Source organism: Scyliorhinus torazame, chromosome 12 (assembly GCF_047496885.1).
Source record: "Scyliorhinus torazame isolate Kashiwa2021f chromosome 12, sScyTor2.1, whole genome shotgun sequence".
In the NCBI taxonomy this organism is placed as follows: Eukaryota; Metazoa; Chordata; class Chondrichthyes; order Carcharhiniformes; family Scyliorhinidae; genus Scyliorhinus; species Scyliorhinus torazame.
The window spans coordinates 66,099,749-66,116,309 of NC_092718.1; the positions used below are offsets into that span (position 1 = coordinate 66,099,749).

The 16,561-nt window shown below is 69.3% G+C and overlaps 1 protein-coding gene across 1 annotated transcript in view; it reads left to right on the forward strand.

The window, feature by feature from the left end:
* lrrk1 (leucine-rich repeat kinase 1) overlaps positions 1–16,561 on the forward strand; it is a 246,870-nt gene that overhangs the window by 160,941 nt on the left and 69,368 nt on the right. Inside the window, exon 24 of the mRNA XM_072468809.1 lies at positions 2,006–2,255. Within this exon, the coding sequence (XP_072324910.1) occupies positions 2,006–2,255 (250 nt within the window). The remainder of the gene's footprint in view (positions 1–2,005; positions 2,256–16,561) is intronic.

A 16,561-nucleotide genomic window follows, 5' to 3' on the forward strand; every position in this document is an offset into this window, starting at 1 on the left:
TCGGCGTGTAAGGGTCGGGTGGCGGCCTGTGGGGGGAGGGAGAGGGTTCCGGCCCTGGGGGGGGGGCCTCCGATGTGGCCGGGCCCGCCATCGGGACCCACCGATCGGCAGGCCGGCCTCTGTGGCTGGGGGCCTTCTTTCCTACGCGGCAGCCCCAGTAGCCCTGCGCCATGTTGAGTCAGGTCTGGCACGTTGAAGGAGGCCACTGCACATGTCCTCGTTGGCGCTGGCGCAGCTGCGCATGCGCGGATCACACTGTGCACAGTTTGCGCCAGGATCTGCAGCTGGAACGGCGCAAACCGCTGTCGTAAAACGCGACGGTGTTTACGACAGCGTGGACACTCTGCCGTGGGATTGGAGAATCCCACCCCCTGGTTCAATTCTGGCCTTGGGTGACTGAGTGGAGTTCACATGTTCTCCCCATGTCCGGGTGCTCCGGTTTCCTCCGACAGTCGAAAAATGTGCAGTTAGGTGGGGTTATGGGCATAAGATGGGCGAGAGGGCCTCAGTAGGGTGCTCTTTCATAGGGTCAATGCACTCTCGATGGGTCGAATGGCCTCCTTCTACATTGTAGGGATTCTATGATTCTATGCATGCTTTCAGAAGGCATTTACTAAGGAACCACAAGAAAGATTGTGGCACAAGATTAGAACCTGTAGCTTTGGGGGTAATACATGGTTTGAGGGTTGGTTAAAAGACAGAAGACAACAAGTAGGGATAAACAAGTCATTCTTCAGGGTGTAACTAGTGAGTACCACAAGGTTCAATGTTTGGGTCTCGGCTATTCCCAATCTATAATTGGCTTACACGAGGGGTCTGAGTTTACTGGTATTGCAAAGCCAAGTTGAAAATTGAGCTGTGAAGAGTTTGCAAAAAGTTTGCAAAGAGATATAGAACCATTGGGTGTGATTCTTCTTCCCCGAACGCCCAGAATGTGTTCCCCGATGGGACAGAGAATCGGGCATCGGGGGAAAATCAGGCACCGAGCCGAATGTGATGCTCCGACCCCCCCTCAATGGTGGCAAGAATGAGGTCCCTTTGGGCAGGGGGTCCCTGTTGGGGGGCCTCCCTATCACAGGGGTCCCTGTGGGGGCCCCCCTATCTAAAATAGGTGATCAAGACATTATCACGTTGTTGCTTGTGGGAGCTTGCTGTGCACAAATTAGCTGGCCCACCTCCTGGATTACAACAGTGACAAGTCAGAAGCACTTTGGGACTCCCTGAGGTTGGGAAAGGTGCTATCCAAACGGAACTTTTACTTTTGTGTTCCCAAATTTCCTTCCTTGAGCGAATGCTGAAACTCTGCAGTCTGTGGCAGGATGTTGTTGAGCCGCTCCCCCCGTTCCCTCAGTCACTGTCAGAAGCTGAATAATAAGACCATCCACACTTTGAGCTCACATGAGCTAACGTGGCAATTTGTGGCTGCCCACAGACTGGAAATGGAACAGTTCCCAGCTCCTGTCCAGCAAGAATTTGCTTGGGGCTGGGGGAGCCATCAGTTTTGAAATTCCCTTGGCTGCACCCCCTGATGTTGGAGGTACAGGCTGTATTGCTCCTCTGGTCAGGACTTCCAGCACCGATTTACAGGGTCGAAACCAGCAAACCTTCAGTTCCACCTGAGATTTCAGCCCCCCTTCCCAATCTGTGCCTCCTTTCCACCACATTACACTCTGTCCCTCCACTTGGCCCTCACTCGGCTTGCCCTCAGCCGCCTCCATCCACCCTTTGCACCTGTTCCTCTCTCCTCCCCAAACTCGATCCTCTGGGCTTACGTTCATGGGTCTATTCCTGAGAGAATGTGACAGATTATTATATGCCTGAACTTACACTGTCGTCGTCATGTTTTATTTCAATATTTAAATTGAAATATATTTCAAACAACCGGCATGTAATATTATCGTTTTGTAGTGTTTCATCTCAATGTGTCAATTTTTCTCAATGTCTGTTGGAGAATCTCAGAGTAACTCACAGAAGTTTGGCTTGTAACTCTTTGTGTGACCAACAGCTCTTACAGCCACAGAGGCCGATGGAACTCCTCTGGTGGAGCAATACGTCCCCTGCCCTCACTGCACCCCCGCAGCCACAGGGGAAACACTAATCCACTCCCAGGCCCAAGGCCGGCATTATTTCAGTATGGAAGACTGCCTGCTCACTGCCATCAAACACACACACATCAAGTGTCCAAATCACCCCACCGAGCCGGTGTCACTGCAGGAATTGGTTCCAGAACTTTTTATGACTGATTTCCCAGCCAGGTAAGGTCCATGTGGGAATCCGATGGGAGATAGAATGGGACACTGAAATGTTATTTTTGATGTTCGGTTTCATCTTTAAAAGACAAATTTGTTTTGTCTCTTATTGCAACCTCAAGAAAGATTTAGAAAAAAAATTAAAAAGCCAGTAAAGGGGGAAGAGTGAGGGACACACATTGGTGATATGCCATCAATAAACACACAACGAGTGGTGAACGTAACTGAGGCTTTGATACACGAAACAGCAAGCCTCCTGGCCTCAGATCCCGAACTGCATCAGAGGCGGAGACTAGCCACCTTTGTACCGGCTCGAGGGGAGGCGGAGCCATCAGCAGTGGTTTACCACATTACACATAATACAGTGGCCATTACCACAATACACGTATTATACATTACAGTGGTTTACCACAATTGGGTCATGGGGAGGAGTCAAGACCGGGCAATGGGGGGAGATGAGTCGGGACCTGGTAATCGGGGGGGAGGGGCAAATCGGGCAGAGAGGGGGGGCTCGGTGTTGAGCAGAGAAGAGCGGTTCAGGCATAGATAGGGGTGTCGGGCAGTGAGGGGGGGGCGGTGTTGGGCAGTGAGGGAGGGGTCAGTGTTGGGCAGTGGGGGGGGGGGTCAGTGTTGGGCAGTGAGGGAGGGGTCGGTGTTGGCCACTGGGGGGGTCGGTGTTGGGCAGTGAGGGGCGGTTTGGTCAGTGAGGGGGGGTCGGTGTTGGGCAGTGAGGGGGGTCAGTGTTGGGCAGTGAGGGGGGGTCGGTGTTGGGCAGTGAGGGGGGGTCAGTGTTGGGCAGTGAGGGGGGGGTCGGTGTTGGGCAGTGAGGGGGGGTCGGTGTTGGGCAGTGAGGGGGGGGTCGGTGTTGGGCAGTGAAGGGGTGTCGGTGTTGGCAGGGGGGGTCGGTGTTGGGCAGTGAGGGGGGGTCGGTGTTGGGCAGTGAGGGCGGGTCGGTGTTGGGCAGTGAGTGGGGGGTCGGTGTTGGGCAGTGAGGGGGGGTCGGTGTTGGGCTGTGGGGGGGGTGGTCGGTGTTTGGCAGTGAGTGGGGGGCGGTGTTGGGCAGTGAGGGGGGTCGGTGTTGGGCAGTAAGGGGGGTCAGTGTTTGGCAGTCAGGGGGGGTCGGTGTTGGGCAGTGAGGGGTGTCGGTGTTGTCAGGGGGGGTCGGTGTTGGGCAGTGAGGGGGGGTCGGTGTTGGGCAGTGAGGGGGGGTCGGTGTTGGGCAGTGAGGGGGGGGTCGGTGTTGGGCAGTGAGGGGGGGTCGGTGTTGGGCTGTGGGGGGGGTGGTCGGTGTTTGGCAGTGAGTGGGGGGCGGTGTTGGGCAGTGAGGGGGGAGTCGGTGTTGGGCAGTGAGGGGGGAGTCGGTGTTGGGCAGTGAGGGGGGAGTCGGTGTTGGGCAGTGAGGGGGGTCGGTGTTGGACAGTGAGGGGAGGTCGGCGTTGGGCAGTGAGGGGGGAGTCGGTGTTGGGCAGTGAGGAGGAGTCGGTGTTGGGCAGTGAGGGGGGTCGGTGTTGGGCAGTGAGGGGGGAGTCGGTGTTGGGCAGTGAGGGGGGTCGGTGTTGGGCAGTGAGGGGGGGTCGGTGTTGGGCAGTGAGGGGGGAGTCGGTGTTGGGCAGTGAGGGGGGGTCGGTGATGGGCAGTGAGGGGATATCAGTGTTGGGCAGTGAGGGGGGGTCGGTGTTGGGCAGTGAGGGGGGGTCGGTGTTGGGCAGTGAGGGGGGGTTGGTGATGGGCAGTGAGGGGGGGTCGCTGTTGGGCAGTGAGGGGGGGGCGGTGTTGGGCAGTGAGGGGGGGTCGGTGTTGGGCAGTGGAGGGGGGTCGGTGTTGGACAGTGAGGAGGGGTCGGTGTTGGGCAGTGAGGGGGGTCGGTGTTGGGCAGTGAGGGGGGTCGGTGTTGGGCAGTGAGGGGGGGTCGGTGTTGGGCAGTGAGGGGGGTCGGTGTTGGGCAGTGAGGGGGGGTCGGTGTTGGGCAGTGAGGGGGGGTCGGCGTTGGGCAGTGAGGGGGGTCGGCGTTGGGCAGTGAGGGGGGGTCGGTGTTGGGCAGTGAGGGGGGTCGGCGTTGGGCAGTGAGGGGGGGTCGGTGTTGGGCAGTGAGGGGGGTCGGTGTTGGGCAGTGAGGGGGGGTCGGTGTTGGGCAGTGAGGGGGGAGTCGGTGTTGGGCAGTGAGGGGGGGTCGGTGTTGGGCAGTGAGGGGGGATCGGTGTTGGGCAGTGAGGGGGGGTCGGACCTGTCAGTGGGGGGGGAGTCAGGACCGGTCAGTGGGGGGGTGAGTCGGGACCGGCGGCAGTGTGGGGGGAGGGGAGTTGGGATCGGGCAGTGGGGGGGGGGGGGGGAGTCGGGACCGTGCTGTGGAGGGGGGGGAGTCGGGACCGGGCAGTGGGGGGGGGCGTCAGGATCGGGCAGTGGGGGGGGGGAGTTGGGACCGGGCAGTGGGGGGGGAAGTCGGGACCGGCGGCAGTGTGGGGGGAGGGGAGTTGGGATCGGGCAGTGGGGGGGGGGGGGGGAGTCGGGACCGTGCTGTGGAGGGGGGGGAGTCGGGACCGGGCAGTGGGGGGGGGAGTCAGGATCGGGCAGTGGGGGGGGGGGGAGTTGGGACCGGGCAGTGGGGGGGCAGTCGGGACTGGGCAGTGGGGGGGGTGTCGGGACCGGGCAGTGGTGGGGAGTCGGGATCCGGCAGCGGGTTGGGAGTCGGGACCGGCCAGTAGGGGGGAAGTCGGGATCGGGCAGTGGGGGGGGGGGGGGGGGAGTCGGGACCCGGCAGTGGGGGGGAGTCAGGACCTGTCAGTGGGGGGGAGTCAGGACCGGTCAGTGGGGGGGTGAGTCGGGACCGGGCAGTGGGGGGGAAGTCGGGACCGGCGGCAGTGTGGGGGGAGGGGAGTTGGGATAGGGCAGCGGGGGGGGGGGAGTCGGGACCGGGCTGTGGAGGGGGGGGAGTCGGGACCGGGCAGTGGGGGGGGGAGTCGGGATCGGGCAGTGGGGGGGGGGGAGTTGGGACCGGGCAGTGGGGGGGAAGTCGGGACTGGGCAGTGGGGGGGGGGTGTCGGGGACCGGGCAGTGGTGGGGAGTCGGGATCCACCAGCGGGTTGGGAGTCGGGACCGGCCAGTAGGGGGGAAGTCGGGATCGGGCAGTGGGGGGGGGGGGGAGTCGGGACCCGGCAGTGGGGGGGAGTCAGGACCTGTCAGTGGGGGGGAGTCAGGACCGGTTAGTGGGGGGGTGAGTTGGGACCGGGCAGTGGGGGGGAAGTCGGGACCGGCGGCAGTGGGGGGGGGGAGTCGGGATCGGGCGGTGGGGGGGGGAGTCGGGACCGGGCGGTGGGGGGGGGGGGAGTCGGGACCGGGCGGTGGGGGGGGGGAGTCGGGACCGGGCGGTGGGGGGGGGGAGTTGGGACCGGGCGGTGGGGGGGGGGAGTCGGGACCGGGCGGTGGGGGAGGGGAGTCAGGACCGGGGGGTGGGGGGGGGAGTCGGGACCGGGCGGTGGGGGGGGGGGGGGGGGACTCGGGACCGGGCGGTGGTGGGGGGAGTCGGGACCGGGCAGTGGGGGGGAAGTCAGGACTGGGCAGTGGGGGGGGAGTTGGGACCGGGCAGTGGGGGGGGGGGGGGAGTCGGGATCGGGCAGTGGGGGGGGGGGGGGGGGAGTCAGGACCGGGCACTGGGGGGGGAGTCGGGGACCGGGCAGTGGGGGGGGGGAGTCGGGACCGGGCAGTGGGGGGGAAGTCAGGACTGGGCAGTGGGGGGGGAGTTGGGACCGGGCAGTGGGGGGGGGGAGTCGGGACCGGGCAGTGGGGGGGAAGTCGGGATTGGGCAGTGGGGGTGCAGTCGGGACCAGGCAGTGGGGGAGGGGGGGAGTCAGGCCCGGGCAGTGGGAGGGGAGTCGGGACCGGGCACTGGGGGGGAGTCGGGACCGGGCAGTGGGGGGGGGAGTCGGGACCGGGCAGTGGGGGGGGGGGGGGATTCGGGACCAGTCGGTGGGGGGGGGAGTCGGGACCGGGCAGTGGGAGGGGGGAGTCAGGACCGGGCGATGGGGGGCGTGAGTCGGGATCGGGCAGTGGGGGGGGGAGTGGGGACCGGGCAGTGGGGGGGGGAGTCGGGACCGGGCAGTGGGAGGGGAGTCGGGGACCGGGCGATGGGGGGCGTGAGTCGGGATCGGGCAGTGGGGGTGGGAGTCGGGACCGGGCAGTGGGGGGGGGGTCGGGACCGGGCAGTGGGGGGGAAGTCGGGACTGGGCAGTGGGGGGGGGTGGGGGGGGGGTGAGAATCGGCCAGTGGGGGGGTCAATTCGGGACCGGGCGGTGGGGGGGGGGCGAGTCGGGACCGGGCGGTGGGGGCGGAGGGGAGTCGGGGACCGGGCGGTGGGGTGGGGGGGAGTCGGGACCGGGCGGTGGGGGGGGGGGGGGAGTCGGGATCGGGCAGTGGGGTGGGGGGGAGTCGGGACCGGGCGGTGGGGGGAGGGGGGTGTCAGGACCGGGGGGTGGGGGGGGGAGTCGGGACCGGGTGGTGGGGGGGGGGGGGGGCGGGGGGGAGTCGGGACCGGGCGGTGGGGGGGCGGGAGTCGGGATCGGGCAGTGGGGGGGGGGGGGGGGGAGTCAGGACCGGGCAGTGGGAGGGGAGTTGGGACCGGGCAGTGGGGAGGGAGACGGGACCGGGCAGAGGGGGGGGGGGGGAGTTGGGACCGGGCACTGGGGGGGGAGTCGGGACCGGGCAGTGGGGGAGGGAGTCGGGACCGGGCAGTGGGGGGGAAGTCAGGACTGGGCAGTGGGGGGGGAGTTGGGACCGGGCAGTGGGGGGGGGGAGTCGGGACCGGGCAGTGGGGGGGAAGTCGGGATTGGGCAGTGGGGGTGCAGTCGGGACCGGGCAGTGGGGGGGGGGGGGAGTCAGGCCCGGGCAGTGGGAGGGGAGTCGGGACCGGGCACTGGGGGGGGAGTCGGGACCGGGCAGTGGGGGGGGGGGAGTCGGGACCGGGCAGTGGGGGGGGGGGGATTCGGGACCAGTCGGTGGGGGGGAGTCGGGACCGGGCAGTGGGAGGGGGGAGTCAGGACCGGGCGATGGGGGGCGTGAGTCGGGATCGGGCAGTGGGGGGGGGAGTGGGGACCGGGCAGTGGGGGGGGGAGTCGGGACCGGGCAGTGGGAGGGGAGTCGGGACCGGGCGATGGGGGGCGTGAGTCGGGATCGGGCAGTGGGGGTGGGAGTCGGGACCGGGCAGTGGGGGGGGGGGGAGTCGGGACCGGGCAGTGGGGGGGAAGTCGGGGACTGGGCAGTGGGGGGGGGTGGGGGGGGGGGTCAGAATCGGGCAGTGGGGGGGCAATTCGGGACCGGGCGGTGGGGGGGGGGCGAGTCGGGACCGGGCGGTGGGGGCGGAGGGGAGTCGGGACCGGGCGGTGGGGTGGGGGGGAGTCGGGACCGGGCGGTGGGGGGGGGGGGGGGGGAGTCGGGATCGGGCAGTGGGGGGGCGGGAGTCGGGATCGGGCAGTGGGGGGGGGGGAGCCGGGACCGGGCAGTTGGAGGGGAGTCGGGATCGGGCAGTGGGGGGGGGGGGGGAGTCGGGATCGGGCGGTGGGGGGGCGGGGAGTCGGGATCGGGCGGTGGGGGGGAGTCGGGATGGGGCAGTGGGGGGGAGTCGGGATCGGGCGGTGGGGGGGCGAGTCGGGACCGGGCGGTGGGGGGGGGTGGGGAGTCGGGACCGGGCGGTGGGGGGGGGGGGGGAGGGAGTCGGGACCGGGCGGTGGGGGGGGGAGTCGGGATCGGGCAGTGGGCGGGGGGAGTCGGGACCCGGCAGTGGGGGCCGGGAGTCGGGATCGGGCAGTGGGGGGGGGGAGTCGGGACCGGGCAGTTGGAGGGGAGTCGGGATCGGGCAGTGGGGGGGGGGGGGAGTCGGGATCGGGCGGTGGGGGGGAGTCGAGATCGGGCAGTGGGGGGGGGGGGGGGGAGTCGGGATCGGGCAGTGGGGGGGGGGAGTCAGGACCGGGCAGTGGGAGGGGAGTTGGGACCGGGCAGTGGGGAGGGAGACGGGACCGGGCAGAGGGGGGGGGGGGGGGGGGGGGGGGAGTTGGGACCGGGCACTGGGGGGGGGGGAGTCGGGACCGGGCAGTGGGGGGGGGAGTCGGGACCGGGCAGTGGGGGGGGGGGGAGTCGGGACCGGGCAGTGGGGGGGAAGTCAGGACTGGGCAGTGGGGGGGGAGTTGGGACCGGGCAGTGGGGGGGGGGGGAGTCGGGACCGGGCAGTGGGGGGGAAGTCGGGATTGGGCAGTGGGGGTGCAGTCGGGACCGGGCAGTGGGGGGGGGGGGGGAGTCAGGCCCGGGCAGTGGGAGGGGAGTCGGGACCGGGCACTGGGGGGGAGTCGGGACCGGGCAGTGGGGGGGGGGGGATTCGGGACCAGTCGGTGGGGGGGAGTCGGGACCGGGCAGTGGGAGGGGGGAGTCGGGACCGGGCGATGGGGGGCGTGAGTCGGGATCGGGCAGTGGGGGGGGAGTCGGGACCGGGCAGTGGGGGGGGGGGAGTCGGGACTGGGCAGTGGGAGGGGAGTCGGGACCGGGCGATGGGGGGCGTGAGTCGGGATCGGGCAGTGGGGTGGGAGTCGGGAACGGGCAGTGGGGGGGGGGGGGGAGTCGGGGACCGGGCAGTGGGGGGGAAGTCGGGACTGGGCAGTGGGGGGGGTGGGGGGGGGGTCAGAATCGGGCAGTGGGGGGGCAATTCGGGACGGGCGGTGTGGGGATGGGGCGAGTCGGGACCGGGCGGTGGGGGGGGAGGGGAGTCGGGACCGGGCGGTGGGGTGGGGGGGAGTCGGGACCGGGCGGTGGGGGGGGGAGTCGGGATCGGGCAGTGGGGGGCGGGAGTCGGGATCGGGCAGTGGGGGGGGGGGAGTCGGGACCGGGCAGTTGGAGGGGAGTCGGGATCGGGCAGTGGGGGGGGGGGGGGAGTCGGGATCGGGCGGTGGGGGGGAGTCAGGACCGGGCAGTGGGGGGGAGTCGGGATCGGGCAGTGGGGGGGTGGGGGGGGAGTCGGGATCGGGCGGTGGGGGGGGCGAGTCGGGACCGGGCGGTGGGGGTGGGTGGGGAGTCGGGACCGGGCGGTGGGGGGTGGGGGGGGGAGTCGGGACCGGGCGGTGGGGGGGGGAGTCGGGATCGGGGCAGTGGGGGGGGGGAGTCGGGGACCCGGCAGTGGGGGGGGGGGGGGGAGTCGGGATCGGGCGGTGGGGGGGGAGTCGAGATCGGGCAGTGGGGGGGGGGGGAGTCGGGATCGGGCGGTGGGGGGGCGAGTCGGGACCGGGCGGTGGGGGGGGTGTGGAGACGGGAGAGTCGGGACCGGGCGGTGGGGGGGGGGGGGAGTCGGGACCGGGCGGTGGGGGGGGGGGGAGGGAGTCGGGACCGGGCGGTGGGGGGGGGGTGGGGAGTCGGGAGCCGGGCGGTGGGGGGGGGGGGGGGGGGAGTCGGGACCGGGCGGTGGGGGGGGGGAGTCGGGATCGGGCAGTGGGGGGGGGGAGTCGGGACCCGGCAGTGGGGGGCGGGAGTCGGGATCGGGCAGTGGGGGGGGGGGGGGAGTCGGGAGCGGGCAGTTGGAGGGGAGTCGGGATCGGGCAGTGGGGGGGGGGGGGGAGTCGGGATCGGGCGGTGGGGGGGAGTCGAGATCGGGCAGTGGGGGGGGGGGGGAGTCGGGATCGGGCGGTGGGGGGCCGAGTCGGGACCGGGCGGTGGGGGGGGTGGGGAGTCGGGAACGGGCGGTGGGGGGGGGGGGGGGGGGGGAGTCGGGACCGGGCGGTGGGGGGGGGGGGGGGGAGTCGGGACCGGGCGGGGTGGGGGTGGGGGGGAGTCGGGACCGGGCGGTGGGGGGTGGGGAGTCGGGACCGGGCAGTGGGGGCAGAGTCAGGACCGGGGCAGTGGGGGCAGAGTCGGGGACCGGGCAGTGGGGGGGAGTCGGGATCGGGCAGTGGAGGGGGGGGGAGTCGGGACCGGGCAGTGGGGGGGGGGAGTCGGGACCGGGCAGTGGGGGGGAAGTCGGGACTGGGCAGTGGGGGGGGGGGGGGGGGTCGGGATCGGGCAGTGGGGGGGCAATTCGGGACCGGGCGGTGGGGGGGGGGGCGAGTCGGGACCGGGCGGTGGGGGGGGAGGGGAGTCGGGGACCGGGCGGTGGGGTGGGGGGGGAGTCGGGACCCAGCAGTGGGGGGGGGGGAGTCGGGACCCGGCAGTGGGGGGCGGGAGTCGGGATCGGGCAGTGGGGGGGGGGGGAGTCGGGACCGGGCAGTGGGGGGGGGGGGGGAGTCGGGTTCGGGCGGTGGGGGGGCGAGTCGGGACCGGGCGGTGGGGGGGGGTGGGGAGTCGGGGACCGGGCGGTGGGGGGGGGGGGAGTCGGGATCGGGCAGTGGGGGGCGGGAGTCGGGATCGGGCAGTGGGGGGGGGGGGGGAGTCGGGACCGGGCAGTTGGAGGGGAGTCGGGATCGGGCAGTGGGGGGGGGGGGGAGTCGGGATCGGGCGGTGGTGGGGAGTCGAGATCGGGCAGTGGGGGGGGGGGGGGAGTCGGGATCGGGCGGTGGGGGGGCGAGTCGGGACCGGGCGGTGGGGGGGGGTGGGGAGTCGGGAACGGGGTGGGGGGGGGGGGGAGTCGGGACCGGGCGGTGGGGGGGGGGGGGAGTCGGGACCGGGCGGTGGGGGTGGGGGGGGAGTCGGGACCGGGGCGGTGGGGGGTGGGGAGTCGGGACCGGGCAGTGGGGGGGAGTCGGGATCGGGCAGTGGAGGGGGGGGGAGTCGGGACCGGGCAGTGGGGGGGGGAGTCGGGACCGGGCAGTGGGGGGGGAAGTCGGGACTGGGCAGTGGGGGGGGGGGGGGGGGTCGGGATCGGGCAGTGGGGGGGCAATTCGGGACCGGGCGGTGGGGGGGGGGGCGAGTCGGGACCGGGCGGTGGGGGGGGAGGGGAGTCGGGACCGGGCGGTGGGGTGGGGGGGAGTCGGGGACCCAGCAGTGGGGGGGGGGGAGTCGGGACCCGGCAGTGGGGGGCGGGAGTCGGGATCGGGCAGTGGGGGGGGGGGAGTCGGGACCGGGCAGTTGGAGGGGAGTCGGGATCGGGCAGTGGGGGTGGGGGGGGGAGTCGGGATCGGGCAGTGGGGGGGGGGGGGGGAGTCGGGTTCGGGCGGTGGGGGGGGCGAGTCGGGACCGGGCGGTGGGGGGGGGTGGGGAGTCGGGACCGGGCGGTGGGGGGGGGGAGTCGGGACCGGGCAGTGGGAGGGGAGTCGTGACCGGGCAGTGGGGGGGGGTCAGGACCGGGCAGTGGGGGGAGAGTCCGGACCGGGCAGTTGGGAGGAGTCGGGATCGGGTGGGGGGGGGGGGGGATCGGGATCGGGCAGTGGGGGGGGGGGGCGAGTCGGGACCGGGCGGTGGGGGGGGGGGGGGGAGTCGGGACCGGGCGGTGGGAGGGGAGTCGGGACCGGGCAGTGGGGAAGGAGACGGGACCGGGCAGTGGCGGGGGGGGGGGATTCGGGACCGGTCGGTGGGGGGGAGTAGGGACAGGGCAGTGGGAGGGGGGAGTCGGGACCGGGCGATGGGGGGCGGGAGTCGGGATCGGGCAGTGGGGGGGAGTAGGAACCGGGCAGTGGGGGGGGAGTCGGGACCGGGCAGTGGGGAAGGAGACGGGACCGGGCAGTGGGGGAGGGGGGGAGTTGAGACCGAGCAGTGGGGGGGAGTCGGGACCGGGCAGTGGGGGGGGGGGGTGTCGGGACCGGGCAGTGGCGGGGGGGGGGGATTCGGGACCAGTCGGTGGGGGGGAGTAGGGACAGGGCAGTGGGAGGGGGGAGTCGGGACCGGGCGATGGGGGGCGGGAGTCGGGATCGGGCAGTGGGGGGGAGTCGGAACCGGGCAGTGGGGGGGGGAGTCGGGACCGGGCAGTGAGGGGGGGGGTCAGGACCGGGCAGTGGGGTGGGGGGGAGTCGGGACCGAGCAGTGGGGGCGGGAAGTCGGGACTGGGCAGTGGGGGGGGAGTTGGGACCGTGCAGTGGGGGGGGGGGGGAGTCGGGACCGGGCAGTGGGGGGGAAGTCGGGACTGGGCAGTGGGGGTGCAGTCGGGACCGGGCAGTGGGGGGGGGGGGAGTCAGGACCGGGCAGTGGGAGGGGAGTCGGGACCCGGCAGTGGGGGGGGGGAGTCGGGACCCGGCAGTGGGGGCGGGGAGTCGGGAGGGGGGAGACGAGACCGGGCAGTGGAAGGGGTGTCGGGACCGGCCAGTGGGGGTGGAGTCGGGACCTGGCAGTAGGGGGGAGACGGGACCGGGCAGTGGAGGGGGAGTCGGGACCTGGCAGTAGGGGGGGAGTCGGGACCCGGCAGTAGGGGGGGGGGGGTGCTGAGTGGGGACCGGGTAGTGGGGATGGGGGGGAAGGGGGGGGGTGAGTTGAGACCTGGTAATGTTGGTAGAGGCGGCGGGGGGAGTGGATCGGGACTGGGCAGTGGGGGGGGGGGGGGATTCGGGACTAGGCAGTGGGGGGAGTGAGTCAGGACCGGGCAGAAGAGTGGGGGGGTGGGTAGTCGTGACTGGGCAGTGGTGGGCAGTAGGGGGAGTGAGTTGGGACCGGGCAGTGGGGGGGGTGAGTTGGGGGGGCAGTGGGGGGAGTGAGTTGGGACCGGGCGGTGGGGGGCAGTGGGGGGAGTGAGTCGGGACCAGGCAGTGGTGGGCAGTGGGGGGAGTGAGTTGGGACCGGGCGGTGGGGGGAGTGAGTCGGGACCGGGCAGTGGGGGGGGGTGAGTCGGGACCGGGCAGTGGGGGGAGTGAGTCGGGACCAGGCAGTGGTGGGCAGTGGGGGGAGTGAGTTGGGACCGGGCGGTGGGGGAGTGAGTCGGGACCGGGCAGTGGTGGGCGGTGGGGGGAGTGAGTTGGGACCAGGCGGCGGGGGGAGTGAGTCGGGGCCGGGCAGTGGTGGGAGTGAGTCGGGGCCGGGCAGTGGGGGGAGTGAGTCGGGGCCGGGGCAGTGGGGGGAGTGAGTCGGGACCGGGCAATGGGGGGAGTGAGTCAGGGCCGGGCAGTGGAGGGGAGTGAGTTGGGACCGGGCAGTGGGGGAGTGAGTCGGGACCGGGCAGTGGGGGGAGTGAGTTGGGACCGGGTAGTGTGGAGAGTGAGTCGGTACCGGGCAGTGGTGGGCAGTGGAGGGGGGGGTGAGCCGGGACCGGGCAGTGGTGGGCAGGGGGGGGTGTGAGTCAGGACCGGGCAGTGGTGGGCAGTTGGGGGGGGGGTGAGTCGGGGCCGGGCAGTGGGGGGAGTGAGTCGGACCGGGCAGTGGGGGAGTGAGTCGGACCGGGCAGTGGGGGGAATGAGTCTGGACCGGGCAGTGGGGTGGGGTGAGTCGGGACCGGGCAGTGGGGGGAGTGAGTCGGGACCGGGCAGTGGGGGGAGTGAGTCTGGACCGGGCAGTGGGGGGAGTGAGTCTGGACCGGGCAGTGGGGTGGGGTGAATCGGGACCGGGCAGTGGGGGGAGTGAGCTGGGACCGGGTAGTGGGGGGGAGGGGAGTGAGTCGGGACCTCACAGTGGGGGGGGGGGGGGGTGAATCGGAGTCGGGCAAGCATTCTCTCTTGCACACTCTCGCACTCTTGCACACTCTCCCTCTTGCACACTCTCCCTCTTGCACACTCTCCCTCTTGCACACTCTCCCTCTTGTACACTCCCCCTCTTGCGCATTGTGGGGATCCGATGAGGTGAGCAGCCAGCTTCGAATGCGAGTGGTGAGCCCGGGGGCCCTGGGGTTGCTGACCCAGTGCTCGAGGCGCGGGGGATGGAGGACTGTGCCCCCGGAGGGTGGGTTTCAGTCAGGGTGTACCACCATAGATGGTGGTGGCTGTGCAGAGCCGGGAGGGTGTCCGCAATTGGCTGGGGGGTGGAGGGAGGGGAGAGATGGGTGTCTCAGTGCCCGCAGAACCGCCGTGCCACCCCCTGGGTCAGGTGTTCTCGTTCTGGGGGCAACCCCAGTCTCTGCCTTTCTGCCCCACTGACCACCCATAACTCCAGTCACATGGCCGTGGTCAGTGGAAGGCTATTGCTACTTGACAATTGGCGATCGCAGTGAAGTGAGCACTTCACACTTCCCGATGGATTCCCATGGGTCGCATGTCTTGTAGCGTGACGGAGATATTGCCTAGCATCCCAATCAGACCGTGCTGCCTGGACACTGTGCCTGAAAACTGCGGAAGGCATTACCACAGACGCAGCAGCCAACATCCGAACATCCAGGGGCTGAGTCCCAGCACCTGGGACATTGTGGCGATCAGAGGGTGAATGTCTGCACCGTGGAGGGTACCAGTGCCTGGTCCAGGTAACGTTAGGTGTGGGTGTCTTGGATACAGGGTCTGGGGTCCGGTGACCAGGGGCTCCCGCTGCGACCGGGGGTGCGTGGACAGGGCGTGTCGGGTGGAAGGAGAGTGGGAGGAAGGGTGAGGGAGCAATGGGGAATGGAGAGTCCTGTGGTGGAACACACCGCTAGTTGTCAGTCTCACGCCCTCTCCGGATATTACACGGGATGGGTGATGTCTTGGACCCCGCGGAAGTTGCCCTCGTGGTGCTTCTGGCAGACCAGGTGGCCAGACACTGGAGAAGGCAGTGTCGACAGAGGCTCGAGACCCATGTTCAGGGCCCCGCCTTACAGCCTGCAGACTCGGCAACCCATCAAGCCAGGGAGGGACCCAGAGGGGAGGCCGACGAGGGCCCATGGTATACAGGCGTCGCCGGTCTTTCGAACAAATGACGGAGCGCATCTGGCGCAGGAGGCTCCGCCTTAACTAGGAGATGTGTGCGGCACCTGTGCCATATCCTCGCGGACTTGCACCACGTGGAGGAGGATACCGTACCCGGTGGCGTCAAGGTCACAGCAGCCCTGAACGTTTATGCCTCAGTTTCATTCAAGGGCTCAAGCGGGGACTTGTGCGACATCACACAAGCTGCAGCCCACAATCAGCTGCAGGTCACGGATGCCCTGTTTGCCCAGCAGCAAACTATGCACGTGTGTGCACACTTCTCAGGGAGTGTGGACAACAGCTACATCTTGGGGAAGTCGGACATCCCGGTGTCTTTGAGGACCACCTCAAGATGGCCGGTTGGCTCTTGGAGGATAAGGTCCCGCTGAGGACCTGGCTAATGGCGCCAGTGCAGAGGCTGGTGACGGATGCAGAGACCCGGTACAACGAGGCCCAAGTGGTCACCCAGGTTGTCATTGAGGATTGCATCGGACGGCTCATAATGTGGTTCTAATGCCACAACCGCTCTGGTGGTGCACTGCAGTACACCCCCTGGAGGGTCGCTCGCTTTGTGATGGTCTGCTGTGCCCTCCACAACCTGGTACAGCAGTGGAGTGATGTGCTGGAGGTGGAGGAGGAAGAACATGTGGCCACCACGGTGGAGGATGAGGAGGCGACAGACCAGGAGGGGCTGGAGGAAGAGCTGGGGAGGACCCGCAGAACCAGCTGAAGGCTGGAGGACAGGTGCCTGCAGCGAGGGTCCAGCAAGCCCGAAGGCCAGGGAGGCCCTCATCCTCCCCTGCTTCATATAGGATGTGGCCTCTTCCTCCATCGTACCACTTGCCGGCAGCACATGCTCCACCGTGCCACCCTGTTCTGGGTGCTGACTCTGAGCCGCGCTGTTGTCAGGGGGGTGGAACTCGGGTGGCAGGTCATTTGGGTGGGGGCCATTAGAACTTCACCTGTGCGCCACAAGTCGACCTCTATGTCAGTGACATATGTCCTTGACCACCCCACAATCTCCAGGGCCAGTTCCTCATTGGGGATGAGGAATCTGATGTCCGGCACCCCGCCGCCTGTCTGGGTGGCACTCCCGTCTGTTGTGTGCCAACTTCTCCTGTGGGGGCACAGAGGGGGCATTGTGAGGCGTACGTGTCGTTCATCGTGGGAGTGGGGGGAGATGGTGAGTATGGTGTAGAAGGGGAATTTGGGGGGAAGGGCAGTATGGGAGGTTAAGATGTATGGGGGGAAGGAGGGATGGGGAGTATACGGGTGGGGTAGTCACCACTGATGTATATATTAGGTGCTTTGTGGTAAGGCCCTTGTACTACAGATACGGGGGTAGTTCCCTGCCTGCTGGCTCCGCCCAGTAGGCGGAGTATAAATATGTGTGCTCCTCGTACAGCAGCCATTTCACCAGCTGCTGTAGGAGGCTACACATCTTAGTGTAATAAAGCTTTGATTGCATCCACCTCTCGTCTTTGTGTAATTGATCGTGCATCAGTTTATTACACTAAAGTTTTCAGAAGGTGGACCTCCGCATCAAGCCGGATCGCCTGCAGCTGGATCCGCAATCAAGCAATGCCAAAAAGGACCTTCAACACTGGCTAGCCTGTTTCG